Source organism: Lissotriton vulgaris, chromosome 11, assembly GCF_964263255.1.
Source record: "Lissotriton vulgaris chromosome 11, aLisVul1.2, whole genome shotgun sequence".
Classification (NCBI taxonomy): Eukaryota; Metazoa; Chordata; class Amphibia; order Caudata; family Salamandridae; genus Lissotriton; species Lissotriton vulgaris.
Window position 1 is genome coordinate 668,735,882 of NC_141699.1, and position 21,038 is coordinate 668,756,919.

Sequence of the window (21,038 nt, forward strand, 5' to 3'; positions counted from 1 at the left end):
TATTTTAACCTAATTTTTCTAAATAAACTTTTTATATCTTTCTGGATGTCATAACTATTGGGTTTAGACGTGGGTGCAAATCCTAAGCCTAAATCTAGTACTACCTCCTCTGATTTATTTAGAACTTTTTTAGATAAATTAATAATGGGAGCTTTATCGTAGGGTGTTAATCCCATTGTTTCTGGCTTCTCGTTCTCATATATGGGGGTCTGTATGTTTGTGCTGGTCGTTGGTAGTTCCCACGTCCCCTCCCTCTGTTTACTTGATTCGGTCTGGATTGTTGTTGTCCTAAAAAAGGTCTTTGTTCCCTGTGTTGTCCCTGATGGTTATCATTTCTGTTCTTGTCACTAGGTTGACCTTCCTCCTCTGACTCAGTGCTTGCATATGAGGTGTCGGAAAAACTCACGTTTTTCTTCATACCTCTAGGGCGATATGGATACCAAGTTTTTTTCTGATAAGTAGTATCCTGTGCAGGAGTATCATAGTAGTCTTTTTTTGTATAGGGATAAATTAATTCTCTACTAAATCTAGACACATCTTTGATCAGTTTGTTTTTTTTTTTTTTTTTTTTTTGTTTAAGAAATTTTTATTAAGCAATAAAAGGTGATACAAGAAATATGTCATGAAAAATTAGGAAAAAGTACATATGAGTGTAATAACAATGAAAGACAACAATCTACAGTAATTTATAAAGAGAGGAAGAGAAAAGAAAAAGGTATGGACAGATAGAAAGGAGAGAGGAGAGGATCAGAAAGGAGAGAGGAAAAGGGAGAAAGCAGAAGACAGAAAAAGAGGAGAGAGGAGAGAGATGAAAGAAGAAAGAGAAAGAGAGAAGGAGGGATCATGAGGGATGAGAAGCACGCAGTAGAGGGGGAGGATTGGAAGAGAGGTATGAAGTAAAGGGGAGCCATAGTAAGTCAGATTTAATTTTCAAAGGAACAGAGGTAGAAGAGGCAATAGAAATTCTATGTTCGTCACAAATATAATTCCACCAAGTGTGGACCGAGAGTTTCGAATTATCTTTCCAACACGATAACACAACTTTAAATGCAAGAGCAATAAAAAGATCTAACAGTTTAGCAGAAGAAGGTGTAAGAATATCAATATCATCAGCTAAGGAACCTAAAAATATGTGTATAAAGGACAATTGTGAAGAAAAAGATAACATTTTCATGCATATATTCCAAACATTAGTCCAGAAAGACAAAACTGGGGAACAATAGTAAAGTTGGTGTGGTAGAGTACCAGGAACTGTGGAACAGGACCAACACAAAGGAGAAGATGTTGGAGAAAATTTATGAATAGTAACCGGGGTAATAACAACTCTGTGATAAATAAAAAGTAAGGATTGGGTAGTGCGTGCAGCAACAGAAACTTTAAAGAGGCGAGACCATAAACGATCCCATAACGCAGTGTCAAAGGAGACATCCAAATCATTTTCCCAAGCAATCTCCACTGTAGACTTAGTTCGGACAGAGCAGTTAGATAATAAGAGCGAATACACAAGAGCAGCTTTGGGTTGTTGGGAAGAGAAGAGAGGGTAAAGTGGAGTGAGAGGAGTGAAAGAAGAAAAGGAGTCGGAAGAGGAGGATAATGAGGATAGATGAGACTGAATAGCAGAATTTATAATAGAGTATTCAGCAAGAAAAGAAGAAGGTAAGTTAAACTTAGTTTGTAGGTCTACAAACGAGAGGAGAGTAGAATCAAGAAAAAATTGATGTACAAACATGATATCCTTTTCTTTCCAGTGTTTAAAATAGAATGATTTACCTTTATATCTGAGAAATTTGTTGTACCAAACTACAGATGATAAAAAACATTGAAGAGGGGAAAGGGAGGAGGAAAAAACACTTTGCAATGTAGATTGGCAATATTTCAAAATAGGGTATTTGGATATAAAGGTACAATTTGTCATGAAAGGAACATGTTGAAATGAGAAATCCTTCAGAAAGGAGCGTTCTAAGAGCACCCATTTAGGAACAGGAGTGTCAAGGAAATCATAAGCTAATGAGAAGGATTGTTTGATGAGGAAGGCAGAGTGGTAAGAGCAAAAATCAGGGAAACGAACACCACCCTCATTTTTAGGACGCATTAACTTATGTAGTCCTATGCGGGGATGTTTATTGGACCATAAAAATTTTGTACACACTGAGTTGATACGGGAAATATAGGATTTAGGAATTTTGAAAGGGAGCATAGATACTGTATATAAAACATGAGGGGTAATCATCATTTTGATGGTGTCCAATCTGCCCCACCAAGAAAGAAATAAGGGAGACCAAATCTGTAAAAGTGATTGAATTTTGTTAAGTAACGAATCAAATGTAAATTTAAGGGTGTCTTTTAGAGAGGAAGAGAACCATATACCGAGGTATTTAATTTTAGATGGGCACCATGCAAAATCAGTGTTACTGAACATATATTGAAAACACAAAGAATTAAGGGGAAGAACTTCAGTTTTGGAGAGGTTGAGCTTATATCCCGATATAGAGGAATATAACTGAACTTCATCTAAAAAGGGCGGAAGGGAAGATTCAGGGTTAGACATATATATGAGGACATCGTCAGCATACGCTGAGAGTTTAGTTTCAATAGAGGAGAATTTTAAACCAGTTATATGAGGGTTGGAACGAATACGTTGCAAAAAGGGTTCAAGGCAAAGGATAAATAATAAAGGGGAAAGGGGACATCCTTGTCTTGTGCCTCTTGTTAAAGAGAAAAATCTGGAAAATTGGTTATTAACAAAAATACTAGCACGAGGGGAAGAGTAAAGGAGTTTAACTAATGCTATAAACTTTGGACCGAAGCCAAACCAAGTAAGGGTTTGAAACATGTATTGCCAATTAATACGATCAAAAGCTTTTTCAGCATCTAGGGATAGGGCCGCCAATGGGACTTTGACATTTTTACTATAAGAGAGGACATTGGAAAAAAGACGTGCGTTATCAGCAGCAAGTCTGCCCTTGACAAATCCCACCTGATCTGTATTGATTAAGCGTGGTATAATAGAATCGAGGCGAGAGGAAAGAATTTTAGCAAAAATTTTACAATCATAATTAATTAAGGAAATGGGGCGGAAATTTTTACATTGGGTATGATCCTTATCAGGTTTCGGGATGATGACAATGAGGGCGTCTAAAAAGGAACCAGAGGCCTTAGTATCAGAGATAAAGGAGTTAAATAATTGAAGGAGTTTGGGAGCAAAAAAAGAATGAAAGGCGGAATAAAATTCAATCGGAAGGCCATCAGGACCAGGGGCTTTTGATTTTTTAAGGGAATGAATGGCTGAGGTAATCTCTTGGAGGGTAATTTCACGTTCTAAGTGCGAAAATTCATCAGGAAGGGCTGGAGGAGAGGGAAGACCATCAAAAAAAGTTGTTAGGTTGGCATCTGTAGGACGAGTGTCATCTGTATATAAAGCTTGGTAGTAATTGTGGAAAACTTCAGCAATATCTTCATCAGAGGTAACCAGCTTATTGAGTGAGTCATTAAAAATTGGGCCAATAGCTTTACGTTCCGATTTGATTTTCAAGTAGTTGGCCAACATTTTGCCTGCCTTGTTCTGACCCCCATGGTATTTAGATTTTATTTTAAGAAGTGTATGACAAGCTTCATTGGTGATAATTTTATTTAGGTCAGTTTTGGCCAAAATCAGGTCCTGAAGGGCAGAAGGGGATTTGGAGGAGAAATATGTATGTTCAAGGGTTTTAATATGTTTAAGTTGGTCTTCATACTTTTGCTTGTTAAGCTTCTTTTTGGCAGAGACATAGGAAATCGTAAAAGCACGAAAAGAAGCCTTAAAAGCATCCCAGGTATTAGGAATGGAAGTGTCAACGGGGTTATTAAGGGAAAAATATTCATTAAAAAACTCAGTACATTTTTTCATGAAAGTGGCATCTGATAAAAGAAAAGAGTTAAATTTCCATCGACTGAAAGTGGATGGAGTAATGGATAAATCCAGGGTAGTATAGACCGGTGCATGGTCAGAAATAAAGATAGAGCCAATAACAGATTTTTGAAGGGAGGGAAGGAGAGACTTACTAATCATAATATAATCAATCCTTGAGCGTGTGTGGTGAACATTAGAAAAAAAAGTATATTCAAGTAAATCAGGATTACACACTTTCCAAGAGTCATGTAAAGGTCGAGAGGCAATGGCAGATTGAAAGGCCTTATGGGTTTTATCAGGTTGAAATTTACTGGAAGATAATCGGTCTGAAAAAGGATCTAGCCATTGGTTAAAGTCACCAGCAACGATGAAGTTAGGGCAATCAATGGATGAAATAAGCAATTTAATATCTTTCCAAAATTTGGGATCTGGACGAACAGGACCATAAATATTTAATAAGACCATCGTCTTGTTCTGAATAACAACCTTTGCCATTGCCCAACGACCTTCATCATCGTTTTGAGAGGAGATAATTTGAGCATTCAAAGACTTATGAAATAATATAGCAACCCCCCCTTTTTTGTTGACAGCAGGAGAAAATACAACTTGACCCACCCATTGTCTTTTCAATTTAAGGGAATCAATGTCTGAGCAATGAGTTTCCTGAAGAAAGGCAACCTGTGAATGAAATTTGGTTAAGTGAGACAATACCTTCTGACGCTTGACAGGATGACCAAGACCACGAACATTCCAAGAGACAAAATTACACATGTCGGATGAAGGGAGGAATGGGCGAAGAGTGGGTGCAACACACAGCAAGGAGGTCACTACATAGAAGGAGACAAAAAATAACGGTTAAACTTCTGGGTAGGGTAACGCTCATTTCAAGAGGGGAAAGAAAAGTCAGGTAGCATGGGAAAAAGATATATAAAAGTAAAGAAAACAGCAGAGGAAGCCTGAGAAGAAGGAAGCAAGAAGAAAGAGTGAAAAGAAAAAAAGAGGAAAGAGACAGAAAGATGGAGAGATAATGAAGAAACAGACCAAGGCACACAGGCTTGATCTGAGAAGAAAACAGTAACCAAAACATGCGAGACGTGGGTACACCAGGGAGAGGACATGACCCATAAGCAAACCAGATACGGACATATGAGAAAGGACATATACAAAGATGTGAGAGAGAGGGTACTAGCAAGGAAGAAAGGGGATACACGATAAGAGCGGATATATGACTGGAAGGAGTGAGTTTAGAAAAGGAGAAACATTGAAAAACGAAAAGACATTAGCTGGCAGTTTCCATGGTAGAAGGAGTGATACTCATCAAATAGTCTCGAAGTTTCTGAGGATCATCATACGACTTGGTACGCCCATTATGTGTGATCTTGCAGAAACAGGGATGAAGAATTCCATATTGAATATTGAGTTGACGCATCGTGGGACGAAGGTTCAGGAATTCCTTGCGACGAGCGTTGGTAGCAGAAGAGAGGTCTTGAGAAATGAAGATGTTGTGGCCAGACCACTGAAGGTGACGTTTGGCCCTGGCAGCTTTTAGAACATTCATGAGTTCGGTGAACTCCAAGAATAGCATGATGATTCCACGTGGTTTGGTTGCGTTGGAGTTGATACGGCCAAGACGATGTGCTCTCTGGATGTTGAGAGGATGAGTCGATGGGGAGAGTTCCAAAAGTTCCTGAAGAAGTTTTCGAATAAAAGAGACCATGTCGGACCCCTCCAAATTTTCCGGAACACCATAAACGCGTAGGTTGTTGCGTCTATTTCTATTTTCCAAATCCTCAGTGTGCAATTTGAGCTTATGAATTTCTTGTTCCAAAAGTGGAATCTTGGTTGAGAGGTCTTGGACATCGCTGACACGTTGCTCTAAGTTCAAAACCTTATTTTCCATGACAACCCATCGTTCCTCGATTTGTTGAAGTTTAGCGTTGGTAGCAGACATAAAAGGTTGAAGACCTCGCACCTCCTCAAGAATTGAGTCAAGAACAGGATTGTTCGAAGTGTTTATAGGGGAGGGAGGATCATTCTTTTGCCTTTTAGGTTTTGTTCCTGTTTGCGACAGTTTCGGCGAAGTAGAGAGATTCGCCATAATGCAGGCTGAAGGAAGGAAGTTGTGACCAATGCTGCTGTCGACAATAAAATATAATGTGAACGCCCAAATGTAATAGGTGCACACCTTGTGGCAAAAAAGAGGACACTGAAAGGCACTATTGAGCAATGCGCAGTTGAAAAAACAGCCACACGAGGACAAACAATAGGCATTCACTGATTTGAATAGTTGACAGTATGGCAAACCTTCATGGCGTCATGGAGTGTAGAGTCAAAGAAATGTAGCGCCAAGCCATTCACCAGGCAGCACGAACAACGCATGGAGGAAGTGGAAACATACCGATGGTAATTGGATAACAAAGGAACAAGAAGCGTGTAGTAACGCTGAGGTAAAAGTCAAGTGTGCGGGCAAAACATACATAGCACTTCAAATATGGCATGAGAAAAATGGCGGCACCTTTTCCTGTCAGAGAGCGTAGAGTTATGCAAGAGCATAATTAAAAGGCAACCAAAAAGGCCAGGAACAGCAAAAAAGACGAGATGTAGTGCATAATATGGGCAAAGTTGAAGGATAATGCCCAGCAGTAGGAAGGGAGATGCAGCAGAGAGCAAAAAACGGCAACACGGGCGCAGCGCACAAAATGGCGGCCGCCCGCGCTGCGTCTGAAGGAATGATTACCGCTGTGCAGTCAGAGTCCTCCCTGCACGAAAACCACCTCCGATGGCTGCATTTGGGTCGCGTTGCCTTCCGCTGTCCACGGAGCCGCTTCCGATGGCAAAAGAGCAGGTTATAACGCTCTCACGGCATCTTCAAAGAAAGTCCGACACGGAGCTCACGGGAAGAGCGTCTTCTCCGTCCGGCGCGCAAGCCACGCCCCATCAGTTTGTTTTTTTATTGATCAAATATTCTTTATACCCTTCAACATCAGTTTCTATTTCTTTGAGTTTACGTTTCGCCTCCTCTAGTGCATTACTCATATTGGCTTTTAATTCCTCTTCTAGTTTATCTAACTCTCTTTTTTCTATTAGGATAAATTCTTGTGCAGTTTCAATTATTAGCAGCATTCAGTCCCTGCTGCATCTGTTTGCTATCAGGGTCCAGTGCTCTATGAATTTATCATTTTTTACAAAGAGGCCTGGTTCATTCTTAACCTGTAATCCAATGGGAATAATGCCCTTCTTACAATATTCAATGAGGAACTCAGCGTGTAGTTCAGTCCGTGTAACCTTCTTTTTAAGGTTCCAAAAATTATTCCACTTTTCTGCATTGCTATCCGTCAAGGCAGAGGTGTTAATATTTTTGGAGCTTCCAATGATTTTCGAAAATTGGTCTTCAGTAAAACCAAAGATTTTTATCGAGTCCATTGTGGGTTACACAATGTTGTGACTACCTCTCCGGCTAACCAGCCGTACAATAACAATGTAAATCAAAGGAGAGTAACCCTTATGTATCAAGGGAACAGGGTATATGAAAACAAACAAATAAAGAGAGTTCCCTTGAATTCCTTGTTTCTTAATTCAGGACTAAACAGTCCTGTAATAGATGCCTACTATAGAGATAATAATCATATATGTGACACGCAAACATTCAATTAATTCAGACTTCCATGGAACCATCAAAAAGAGCACTTACAGTCTAAAATCATATGTACTACGTAGCCGGTAAGTTTTGTGTTGTCAACAAGTTTATTTTTATTATTTATAAAAACAGAACCAAGTATAAAAAGCCTTTCAGTTAAAAACATACACATATATGTATTCCTTTTGGCAAATATTCACATATTCTTATTTGCATCCGTGCACTGTTGGTTTTAAAGCACTATGACAATTCAAAAGTACATTACTTTATAAAAGGAATTTGAGCAAACAGTACATTCAAAAAGATTTTTTTTTAAAACAAGTCGACGCGTTTCGGTGGATCTTTGCTGTGCGCACCACCTTCCTCAGGACAATATTTAAACAGTTCTGTGAAAGCAATTATTAAAAAAATAAAATCTAACTTTATACTCGGCATACGTTTACAAAAATAACAATATGACCATACATGCTATCAATTTATATACTGGTTGTCCGAATACCATTAACTATTGTAAGCCTGTTGCAAGCAAGAATAGATTGTAGATACAGGACTACTCATTTTCTGTCTTATACATTCCTATCCTATAGTGAGTAGTGTGGCTCACTGGTTAGAGGCGGCAGACCCGAGAGCAGAGGACGGCCCGGGACCAGGGTTCGATTCCCGGCGCGGCAGGTTTCTGGACCAGGGTCAGCGGACTCGATCATTCTCTCGCCTCGGTGCCCACTCTGATCAGCGATCACACTCGGCAACTCTGGGCATTAGCTTGCCTCATCTTCACTAACGGCCCCACCAGACCGCCGGGGATGCCTGGTCTCACCCTGGAGATACCCATTAAGGGACCATCTCTCAGGGAAGCCAGGAAGGGTTTCGCAGCGGTCGAAGCGCCTTGGGACCCTACGGGTAAGTAGTGCGCTATATAAATGCCTATACATTTACATTTACATACTTCTACTACCCAGTTTCATTGTCTTCTCTAAGCATTACAGTTGAACCTTTCCCTGTGCTAATTTTGTGATCCCAATGTCTTACATGCATTCCCACATTCATACATGTTGTTGCCTGTTCTAGCACAACATATGGTCTATACTAGATTCTTACTAGGGTGGGCCTCATATATATAAAGGTTAAGCACCCACCTTCTAGGTTGTCTTTTATCAGCATAAATCATGAGTCTCTTAATCAATTGAGTCGCTGATTCCATATGGTTATTTAATTCCTGTATCAATAACAGACAGAAGTGTCATAGTTTTGAAGCCTTATTCCTCTTCGGTTCATTGTATTTCTATATATAGTACTTACTAATAAAGAAAATGAAGGGTTACAGATCAACAGGATTTCTTATATGTACTAGAAACCTCACGTCCTCATGGTCGATGAATATGTTCTTTAAAATACAAGAGGGCACCTATTAGTAAAGAACATTGAGATGTTTAAGGTGCTGTTCTGGCGATTGAGTCTCCATATTTAACTTATGTTTGATAGTAGTGGTATTTTTCTTACCAATGTTAAAAATGATTTGCAGATGGGTAAGGTTATTGTATTCCTTTCATCTGAGATCTTGCTGGGGATTACTTCAATCTTCTCCCTTGCAGCATGCAGCTATATCAGATAAAATATTTTAATTAGGGACATACTGCTTTACTCTTGGATCAACTCAGTTATGTTTCTCGAGTGACTGGGCGGTGTTAATACCACTGTTCCATAGATCTTTAATGGTGACACACCAAGGCTCAGGATTAACGTTTATCCACCTGACATACTAGCTACATAGTCACTATTGTCACCCCGTGTTGCTAAAGATTTAATCAGGGTTATTTTCTGCTGGGTCTAATCATTTTGGTGTTGTCTTACAAAGCGCTGGTTAAGTATAAACATTGTTTATCGTGGGCTTGCGTTCGTTCTTTTTCACTCCCTCGTTATTATGTGGATAAAACGATTTAATCAGTGATCTTTATTCTATGGGAGCCAAATATTATAATCGTGATTTATTGTTTGATAGTGACAAGAGCCGCAAAACTGAGTTGAACAGAATCACCTTTGTCACAAATTACTCCCTACTAAGTAATAAAATTAAAAATATTATTAATAGAAATTGGAGTTTGTTACAGGACAAGAATATGGCAACTCTGGAAAAACCCCTGTTTTCCTTTAGAAGAAACTGGAACATCAGAAACAGACTGGTAAAAACGTACAAAGAAAAAAAGACTAGTTACCAAAAAAGCATAGACACCGACAAAAAAGTAATACGAACATACCCATGTAGTGGTTGTGTTAATTGTAAATCGATCATTACAGGACAAAAAATAACAATAAATAAAATTGAACATACAGCTAGGGAAATGTTCAATTGTAGAACAAAAAATGTCATTTATCTCATCCAATGCCCCTGTGACTTAGGATATATAGGGGAGACAGGCAGAGAAGTTCGGACACGATTAAATGAACATAGATCAGCATTAAAAAACAATAAATGCAATGCTCCCCTCACTGAACACTGGTATGACAACAAACACAAAGTAGAAGACCTCAGATGGTGTGTCATTGAAAAAATAGAATTATCTAAACGAGGAGGCAATATTGAAAACTAAAGAAAAATAAGAGAGCAATTTTACATGTGTAAATTTAAAACATTTACACATGGATTAAATAATCGTGAAGAATGGGAAAGAATATACAAATAAACTGTAATATTTAGGCTACCAGTATTTCTAACTGTGCCCCCCCCCCCCCCCCCCACAGAAACATCGAGTGAGGAACTACAAGATGAAAGCAAGGCAAAGCATGAATAAGTAACTGAAATGCATAACAAATAGGAGGCCGAATTACATTCAAAGGTTATGACTCAGAATTCCGCCTAGGAAGTCCATCAATACAAAATTACTTAAATAAATAACTCAAAACACAATGTTAGTGTAACCTGAGTCGGCAGAAGTGTGAACAAGAATAATAAACACCACCGCTTATGGGGTTTTGGTGAATATAAGACGTCCGAGATAGGTGAATTTAAAAAGTTTTTTTGCGTTATAATAATTGGATATACGCTGAAGGAAACAGTATAGCATTTCCCAACGAATATTAGGTCCCAACAAACTTAATATGTACAACTAAACATTAAAGGTGATGTACGTATTACCATACATGAAGCGAGACAAAACACCACTCTAAGATGGCCGAAAAGTTCTCAATATAGAAACAAACGGGGCCGATTAAGTGAAACCACGTGATCGGACCTGAACGCTTTAAAAACAGGAAGCGAATGAGACGAGCAACCGATCAGAATTTGCGAGAGATGATATACAGAGAGGCACCAGGTAAGAGTGGGTCGCGTCAAGGGTTTCTGACTTTCCTATAATGAAGGGTTCTTCGTAATGAATTAGTGTAGGATACCACGAGGTATACTTAATGAGTATGACCATGTTCTGCAAGCTGCAGTAACAGTAAGGGAGTGAGGTACTGGGAAAGATATGTTATTCCGCCACCTTAAAAAGCCAATGTTTTTCTCCCAGTAGCAATATGTAGCTCGTTCCTCCGATAGAATAAAGGTCACTGATTAAATCGTTTTATCCACATAATAACGAGGGAGTGAAAAAGAACGAACCCAAGCCCACGATAAACAATGTTTATACTTAACCAGCGCTTTGTAAGACAACACCTAAATGATTAGACCCAGCAGAAAATAACCCTGATTAAATCTTTAGCAACACGGGGTGACAATAGTGACTATGTAGCTAGTATGTCAGGTGGATAAACGTTAATCCTGAGCCTTGGTGTGTCACCATTAAAGGTCTATGGAACAGTGGTATTAACACCGCCCAGTCACTCGAGAAACATAACTGAGTTGATCCAAGAGTAAAGCAGTATGTCCCTAAATAAAATATTTTATCTGATATAGCTGCATGCTGCAAGGGAGAAGATTGAAGTAATCCCCAGCAAGATCTCAGATGAAAGGAATACAATAACCTTACATCCATCTGCAAATCATTTTTAACATTGGTAAGAAAAATACCACTACTATCAAACATAAGTTGAATATGGAGACTCAATCGCCAGAACAGCACCTTAAACATCTCAATGTTCTTTACTAATAGGTGCCCTCTTGTATTTTAAAGAACATATTCATCGACCATGAGGACGTGAGGTTTCTAGTACATATAAGAAATCCCGTTGATCTGTAACCCATCATTTTCTTTATTAGTAAGTACTATGTATAGAAATACAATGAACCGAAGGGGAATAAGGCTTCAAAACTATGACACTTCTGTCTGTTATTGATACAGGAATTAAATAACCATATGGAATCAGCGACTCAATTGATTAAGAGACTCATGATTTATGCTGATAAAAGACAACCTAGAAGGTGGGTGCTTAACCTTTATATGTATGAGGCCCACCCTAGTAAGAATCTAGTATAGACCATATGTTGTGCTAGAACAGGCAACAACATGTATGAATGTGGGAATGCATGTAAGACATTGGGATCACAAAATTAGCACAGGGAAAGGTTCAACTGTAATGCTTAGAGAAGACAATGAAACTGGGTAGTAGAAGTATAGGAATGTATAAGACAGAAAATGAGTAGTCCTGTATCTACAATCTATTCTTGCTTGCAACAGGCTTACAATAGTTAATGGTATTCGGACAACCAGTATATAAATTGATAGCATGTATGGTCATATTGTTATTTTTGTAAACGTATGCCGAGTATAAAGTTTGATTTTACTGTTTTTAATAATTGCTTTCACAGAACTGTTTAAATATTGTCCTGAGGAAGGTGGTGCGCACAGCAAAGATCCACCGAAACGCGTCGACTTGTTTTAAAAAAAAATCTTTTTGAATGTACTGTTTGCTCAAATTCCTTTTATAAAGTAATGTACTTTTGAATTGTCATAGTGCTTTAAAACCAACAGTGCACGGATGCAAATAAGAATATGTGAATATTTGCCAAAAGGAATACATATATGTGTATGTTTTTAACTGAAAGGCTTTTTATACTTGGTTCTGTTTTTATAAATAATAAAAATAAACTTGTTGACAACACAAAACTTACCGGCTACGTAGTACATATGATTTTAGACTGTAAGTGCTCTTTTTGATGGTTCCATGGAAGTCTGAGTTAATTGAATGTTTGCGTGTCACATATATGATTATTATCTCTGTAGTAGGCATCTATTACAGGACTGTTTAGTCCTGAATTAAGAAACAAGGAATTCAAAGTAGCATCAACAATAACATCTAAAAGTCCTTTCCTAGGTCTAATGCCCTGTTCACATAACAACTTACATTTTTCAGTCTTAGGCACAACACCATGCTTCTCAAAAATATCCAAGATGCTGAACAAAATAGTATCATGTGACTGAACATCCTTGGTGTGAACCAAAACATTGTCTTGAAAGACTAACCCACCTTCCACAGGCCCTTACAAATTCTGCATTACTCTCAATACAGAGGCGACAGATGCCAAACTGAACAGCATCTGTTTGTACTGAAAGGTTCCTAAAGGGGAAACAAATGCTGTAAAAGCAAGTAAATCAGGATGTAATTCAATCTGATGATCAGCGCTAGCGAAATCTTGCTTTGAGAAATATTTGGATTCTCTGACACATGCAAACAAGTCGCAAATCTTGGGTAGAGGATGTAAATCCACCCAGATTTCTTTATTTAGTGACCTCAAGTCAACGCACACAAGCAATTTTCCAAACCGCTTGCGTGCTACCACCAAGGGAGACAACCACAAAGACGAGTCAGTGGGTTCAATGATCCCCTTATAACACAAGGATCTGAGCTCTTGGTCCAGGTCTTCTCTCAAACTTAAAGGGACACCTCTCAATTTGTGTTTTACAGGTGAAGTACCATCGTTCACAATAATTTTGTGTTTGAAACCACGTATTTTCCCTAAACCTTCACCAAAAACTGAGGGAAACTAATTCTTCCACTTGCACTCTTCCTCATCACAACCAACTACTAAAACTTGCTCCTTGGCACCTGGTCTTTGAACCATACCGGACAACCCTTGATGAAACCAGCCTAAAATATTCAAACCTTTGAGAGCAACATAAACTTTAGCTTTGATCCTCCTTCCTTTGAACATGAGTACATCCTCAATGTATCCAACAAGTTCAATACTACGCCCTTCATAGGAAACTGGAGAACTGTCTGGTGGCATAAGTACTCTATCACCCCAACTTTCCTAGAACAGCTTCTGAGTAATCATCGTAATCCTGGCACCAGAATCAACCAACAAATTAATGACTTTACCCCCAACAGTCACTTCAACAATAGGATCAACACATTTTGATGGATCACCCTCAATAGGTTCAGTTCCTTCAGGCGACATGCCCACTTGAACATCTGTCCCAATCGAAACGACTTCTGAGTCCGATTCATAATCAGATTCCACCACACCGCCACTACTTTCTTTTGAATTGTTTTCTTTAGAAACACCATGGCAAAATGTCCAGTTTTCCTGCAATAATTGCACACCACATTAGCTGCATGACATCTTCCCCCTTTGGAGTGGAGGATTACCACAACAAAAGCATATTGCTTTTAAACTGGTACTGTGAACTTGACTCTTACCTTTAACATTGGCCGACATTCCACTGCGAAAATCTTTTTGTTTCAGCTTTCGACTCCCAACAACATTAACGGGTTTATGAACAAGAACTTTATCATCCAACTCTTTCAAGGAAATTTAAGAAATGTCAATACTTTTTGCCACTTTGATTGTTTTTTCTAGTGATGGATTTCTCATAGATAACCATTTTTGTCTGATTTGTTTGTCTTTACATTGGCAAACAAACTGATCTCTGATCAGTTGATCAGTGAACATCTCAAATTGACTAACTGATGATAACCTATATAACACTGATATATAAGCATCAATATCTTCTCCATCACCCTATTTTCTTTTTAAAAATGTATGTCTAAGGACCATGAGACTAGATTGTTTGTCAAATCTAGTCTTATGTTTTGTAATAATGTCTTGGTATTTATCTGTATTGTCACCAGCCTGGTGTGTCAGTTCAGGTAAATGTTTACATATAGACCTCCCCTGAAAACCCAAAGAATTGAATAATAAACATTTCTTTCGTTCAGCACTAAATCTCAAAGTGCCTATGGCCCCAAGATAGGTTTCAAATGCGAAGAACCATACCTCCCACCTAACAGGTGGTTCGCCAGGATTGTTTCAAAATGAGGGAGGAGGTGTAACAGCTTGCATGGTACACATAGCACCAAGAAAAAACAATAACTAGAAGCAAAAACAGATCCTCTAAAATTATAACAACCTTGCAGTATGAATACAAGACTTATAAGAGGCCAAACATGAGTAATTTTGCTAAGTATTGCACTGTGGTAGAGAATAAGTGTGCGAATCACTGAGCAGCGTGGGAGAGAAAACAAGAATGCACAAAACTGTGCTAGAAATCACTGTGATCCTCTTGCTTGCTAAAAAGGTGTGCAAATCACCATGATGTGTTTTCTCACTCAGTACACCATTTAACGAAATTGCAGAACGTGATTCGTTCATGACAAGAACTTTGGTGTGCGAATCACTGTGATCCGCCTACTCAGAGCGAGTAGTATCAGGGCTTGAAGAGAAGACCCAGGAGCTGGGTGCCGTCATACACGAGTACGGAACAATGGGGTGCGAATCACTGTGATCCACCTAGTCATAGGCTTCCACGTCAGAGGTTGCAGAGAAAATACAACAGCTGTTTGCCGTCACAAAGGAATTCGCTGCTAGGATCCCTCGACCCTAAAAACACTGTGGCAGACTCAGGCACACGGACCAGGCAAGACATGGAGGACTTCACATTGAAGAAAGACGTTGCGATGCCATCAGACTCACTGACCAGGCAAGACGTGAAAGATGTTTTATAGAAGAGTGCGTGTATAAATGATCTCATCTGACTGCCGCAAGGTGTGCCTCGTGATACCAGTGTAGGTCCGCAGTGCACCACAAAATACAGGACTGCAGGAACAACACCATCAAAATGGAGAATTAAACTGCTGAACTGGTATCTTCACTGGCAAACAGGCACAGCGCTGGAGAATAGTGAAGGAAATCGCCGGTGTAATAACAGGTACCGTCCCAATTTACGTCCTGCTTAGTGCCACAGCTGATTTGGGAACTCCAGCACACCACGTAGCACAGCAGTAACGAGAGTGAGAAAACAGCTTTCCAGGTAGATAGAAGTCTCATAGGGACCTGGACGGGGAAGTTAGTAAAAAGTAGACGGCTTGAAGGTTGCTGCACACTTCGGGTTCAAGGTGCAGCCGTGTCGCCAACTCGTTGCCATATTTTGTAGTAATCACGCTGAGCGAAGGTAGATTGAAATAGGTTTATTGTAAACAGCTACACGGCCGACCGGATTTCGCAGCCAGCTTTCCATCCAGCTCCAACCCCTACAGTGCTTTAAACCAATATATTCCCCAACAGAAAGGCTACCTGGCAACACTAGAATCTCTGGGAGAGAATGGACAGAGGAAGCTCAATGCATTCTACTCCCAGCACTAAGCACAAACCCTACATATGTGTTTAATCCACTCACCCCATTCCCCTCTTGCTGTGGAATCACTAACTTCACTAACACTTCTGTTTATGCGAAGTCCTTTATAATGGACAGTGAACTCTTGACCTAGTGGCCAAATGTCCTAGTGTATGTTTTGTGTTGCCTGTCCTTTTCTGTGTACTGTGCACTAATAGTTTGATCTTGGGTCACTTTGATTGCCTTTATTGAGGCACCTCTTGCCCATTTCTGTGTCAGTAACTTCATCCCTCAACCTATTGTCAAGGCTATCCAAGTTCTCTCCTTTTTCTATCTGTTTGCTGTTCAGTAACTATGTAGGAGTTATTAACCCTGGGCAAAGCACTATGCTACGCTCGCGTAGTTTGTGAAGTTTGCGCTACTTTGCCCTACGCTAATTGCACGTAGCACAGTGCAAACACGCATAGCGCAGCAGTAATTTTTTGCTTGCTCGCGGTCCTCAACGTCAAATTGGCGACCGCGAGCAAGCAAAATGACATCCAGACGAGACTTTTTCCTCGCTCGCGATCAGCAACAAAAAGTTGCCGATCGCGAGCATGGTAAATAAACCTCCCAGCGAGATTCTCAACGCGGGGAGGTCAGGTTTCTCATTGCGAGTGGTCGTGTATGCTCGTGACTGCTCGCGATGAGAAACTACCAGTCCTCGTTGAGAAAGCTGCCGCTCGAGTAAAAATCTACTCGAGCGTCAGCAAACGACAGCTTGCACTGTGCAAGATGCCGTTTTCAATGATTGCACAGTGCGGACAAGCATCCGGCACTGTGCAATCATGGCGAACAGAGTACTACGCAGTTCGCGTAGTGCTACGCGTATCTCGCGTAGTGCAAAGTGCACTTTGTGTAGCTACGCGTAGCGCTACTTCGCGAACTACGCCCAGGGTTAGTAGTTATGCTAAATATCTGTCCTAAGCCTTCCTTGTCCTTTTTGTTTGCTGCGCTGTATGCCTATTGTCTTGATGCCCTCTATTTGTCTTTACTTTCTGTCTTTCCTTGACACTGTGTGTGTTGTACAGTAACCCCACTCCTGCCTATGGTGTGTGTCAGTCCTTTATCTCTCCTTGCCTCCTCGTTGCAGCTCAGTAACGGTGGTTCAATTGAGGTTTAATCAGTGCTTAATTTGGGCCGGTGGTTTCTGGTACTCAGTACTGGCACTCATTCATCAACACCAGCGCTTGAGCACCAGTTAAGGTCACATTCGTTTTTGGTAGGCACAGATATATTATGTGATTTGGCCTGAATCACAGGATGTTGAGCGACGCCCAGACTCGAACCTGGCTCCCCAGCTGCAGAGTCGCCAGCTCTGGCCATTAGCTACATCCTCTCCACACTTGTAGGGTTTGTTGGTTCTGTGGTAGGCAGCGCTAACCGTAGAAATGGGGGGGGGTTGAAGCTGCCTCCTGGTGAGAGCCCCTACCCTTTATTTTTTACAAATTAACCGCTGGATGGGTTAATAGTAATAATTGGCTTTAAAGTCCTGTGAACATTGTAATTCTTTTCTCAATAGTTTCATTCAGGCTGCTTTGCTACTTTCATTTTCAACATTATTTAGTTGCTTATGATTAAATCATCCAAAGGAAAGCCAACCAGCCTTCTTCTTTCCTCAGTAGGGCCCAACACCTGAGTTCTAGAGACTCAGCTCTATTGATTTGGGCTTTTGTGCTAGGTAAACTGTGGTGAATCTGGGCTTCCCCTGCCCTCCTGGAACTAAGGGGTGGGCTTGTGCCCGAGGCCCATGCTGTGTGTCCAACCTTCGACTCCATTTTCCTTTCTGTGCACCCCAGGATTCTATGAGCAATGCCCATTCTAGCGTATATTATTCTTTCCATGAGTTGAGGCACAGCCTTTGCCTACTATGTCTCAAATGTTATATTCCGGAATTCGTTTCTTTTTTACCCTGACCTTGGATTCTCTGTAACTAATAATGTTGTCTCGTTAGGGTTATAAAAAACCACAGGATTTTGTCGCTGTAACTTTTGTGAAATCCTATGAAAAATATAGCATGTTTCATGCAATTTACAAGTTTTTTTTATGCAGGAAAACAAGGTCTTCAAAATAGATTTTTTGCTTATATTCACACAAAATGATTTTTACAGACAAAATGATTTTTAGCAGTATATGGAAGAAGTTTGCAAAAGCAATATGAAAAAACATGAAAATGCAAAATGAGAAAGTTAGCACCGTTGTGCTAGTGAGATTATACTTTCACATAACCTGTTAGTTTAAAATATTGATTTTCCTTCTTTTCTTTACAGGACCCAAATATTTTGGAGATTGGAGAGAAGCTAAACAAGGTGTTTGAGGAACATTTTAAAAGAGTGTTTAGTATTCGAAGCAAGCCTGGATCACCTTGAGAAGGTGTTCAATTTCGAAAGGTCTATTCTCACTCCACCAATGTCTGCTTTACTCTGGATTGAACAAAAAAAATGTATTGACACCTAGGAAATCTTGCATATAATTTTCATATTGACAAAGTTGTACCTCTATTTGGTGTACTTTTATGAATCTTCACACTTTTTCTCTCTCAAGATGACACTGTTACTGATTGTTTGGGAACTTGAATCTAGTACTTATTGAGTCTCATGTGGTAGTTTTCACCAGCCCTCTACACAAATGCTCCATACGCCTGTCTCAGTAGCAGCACTATGCCATCCTCCCAATGAAGCTGTCCTGTAAATGTCTAGTTTTTCATATTGCACTTTATAACAACATTTGCCTAGCTTCTAAGGGCTCCCGTATTTAATGCATTAATTAATCTAGGACATGGTGATGAAGTAATTGTCCCAAAGTCAATAAATCTAGGGTCCAGACTCAACAAAATAACCACTAGGCCAAATATTCATCCAAATTCATTCACTTTCTTTGCTCACATGTAGACCATGTCAACCATTCTTTCATTTCATTGTAATGGCTTACTCCTAGCTGCCAATGAGGGAGTGCTCAATAAACTACAGGTGGTGCAGAACACCGCAGCACGGCTGGTGACCAACACCCCCCCCAGAACACCGTCCCTCCCCCTCCTTAAAGCCCTTCATTGGCTTCCTATCCGGAAACGGGTAGAATTCAAGATCAGCTGTGTGATACACAAAAGTTTACACAATCTGGGACCACACTACTTGGCTGATAAATTTGTTTATCACCGTCCATCCCGCACCCTCAGGTCCTCCAACCAACAGTTGCTTCTGGTTCCTAGACACCACAAGACCAGACAGGGAGGCCGTGCCCTCTCCATCATGGGGCCACGTCTATGGAACAACCTCCCCCTCTCCCTTAGAGAATGCCAGAGTCACTCAGTTTTCAGGAAACGCCTAAAGACTGTACTATTCTAGGAGGAGTTCTTCGACCTGCTCACCTCACAGCACCGCGCGGAGATACACCTTCGGGTGTGATGCCGGCGCGTAACAAGCCTATAAATAAATTTCATTTGGAACAAGGAAACAGGTCATTGTCATAGGAACACAAATCAATGAAATCTCTTCGGAACGTATATGGAGTTACAGTTTTTATACTTTTTTTATTCATTGTATATATTTTTTTAAACTATTTTAAATTGATCCTATTCCATTTTGTGATACCAAATAGATAATCAATGGGAAAGAGTTCTATATAGCACAATTATCATAATATAATAGGTTGGATTGAATATCAGTCATGTCGAGTGAATATTCAAACAATAAAGTAATTTGTACTCTGAATGGTGCATCAGTTATTTTGTTCTGAAAACAAAGAGTAGGCACAGTGTAAGTATAATTTGCACCCTCCCGCCCTTGGGAGACATATATACTTGATCCTGCCTTGAGAGACATGAATTGGGCATCACACATTCCCACCTTGCAAAGCAGCAGCAGTCGATGGCCTAAGGCACTGAAAAAGCCAGCCTTGTTTATGTCACACATCGCACCATTCCTGAATGTTCCTGGTCAGATAGGGAACTTCGTATTACCCTTTGATCGGCTGACACTAGGGCTATCAGAGGGTACGAGGTCAAACCAAGATTGAGGTAGAAGGATGCTGTTGCAATGCACAAACAGGCTGTACTGTTTATGGAAGGGAATCACATCTAGTGCAGACAGAGAATATAAGTCTCCATCATCTTTCACGTCTGTGTACTCTCCATGGTATGATCTCATCATCTGCAAGTTTAGTATCCAAAGCCATGCATGTCAAAGACTTTGACTGGATGTATCAATTCTTGTCACCCATTGTGAATGTGCTCTCTTTGGCTTCCATCTATAAGAGTTCCTTAAACAAGACAAAGTTGTTCATTCCATTCTTTGCTAATTTATGTAATTAGAACCTGCAATGGCATAGTCTCCATACTTATTCACTCCTTAACCTCTCTCACTGAAGACTCCCCTCTTCTAGTACTTTACTTGTTTTATATTCTTATCCTACAAATGAAGTGGATCAGTCTCTATGTATATTCTGTGAATAAGGTGTCTTTGGAAACTATCTGGAACGTTTCCTAATAGAGGGACAACTGACTGGAGGTTATTTTTGTGATCCAAAAAGTTACTCACTGGCAACAGACCAAACATTAATGTTTGCTTGTATCATTGAATAACTTATGCCTCTTTCAGAGGTGATCCATTCCCCCAGAGGCCAGTGAACAACTGAAAACTTCAGAACACTGACCACCAATACACTATTTATACATTTGTGAGATTCCTGGATGCAATTGTGGTCAACTGATAAGGTTATTTTACAACATTCAAGGTGGGCTATGTTGACATTAGGGGAGGTTGGAACTTGTGGAGTGCTGCTGAGTTACATAAAAAATCATCAAGAATCCATGAGGTTTTGCCATTTAAAGGAAATGTGCATGTTACGCTGCAGTTTAGCGCCAGTAGTGCGAGCAGTGCTGAAAACTCAGTGCAATGGCACAATGCGGTGCGCAAGAGAGCACAGCACAAAATCTACTCAAGCAGCAGTAAATCTTCTCGGAAGCAGCTCTCTTACCATGACTATC

The 21,038-nt window shown here is 40.0% G+C and overlaps 1 protein-coding gene across 2 annotated transcripts in view; it reads left to right on the plus strand.

Moving 5' to 3' along the window:
- Positions 1 to 19,764, plus strand: part of LOC147683309 (nuclear body protein SP140-like protein) — a 768,218-nt gene extending 748,454 nt beyond the window's left edge. For both annotated transcript variants that reach the window (XM_086943760.1, XM_086943761.1), the window contains exon 17: positions 18,325 to 19,764. In XM_086943760.1, the coding sequence (XP_086799886.1) occupies positions 18,325 to 18,423 (99 nt within the window). In that variant the 3' untranslated portion in view covers positions 18,424 to 19,764. The remainder of the gene's footprint in view (positions 1 to 18,324) is intronic.
- The last annotated feature ends 1,274 nt before the right edge of the window (positions 19,765 to 21,038 follow it).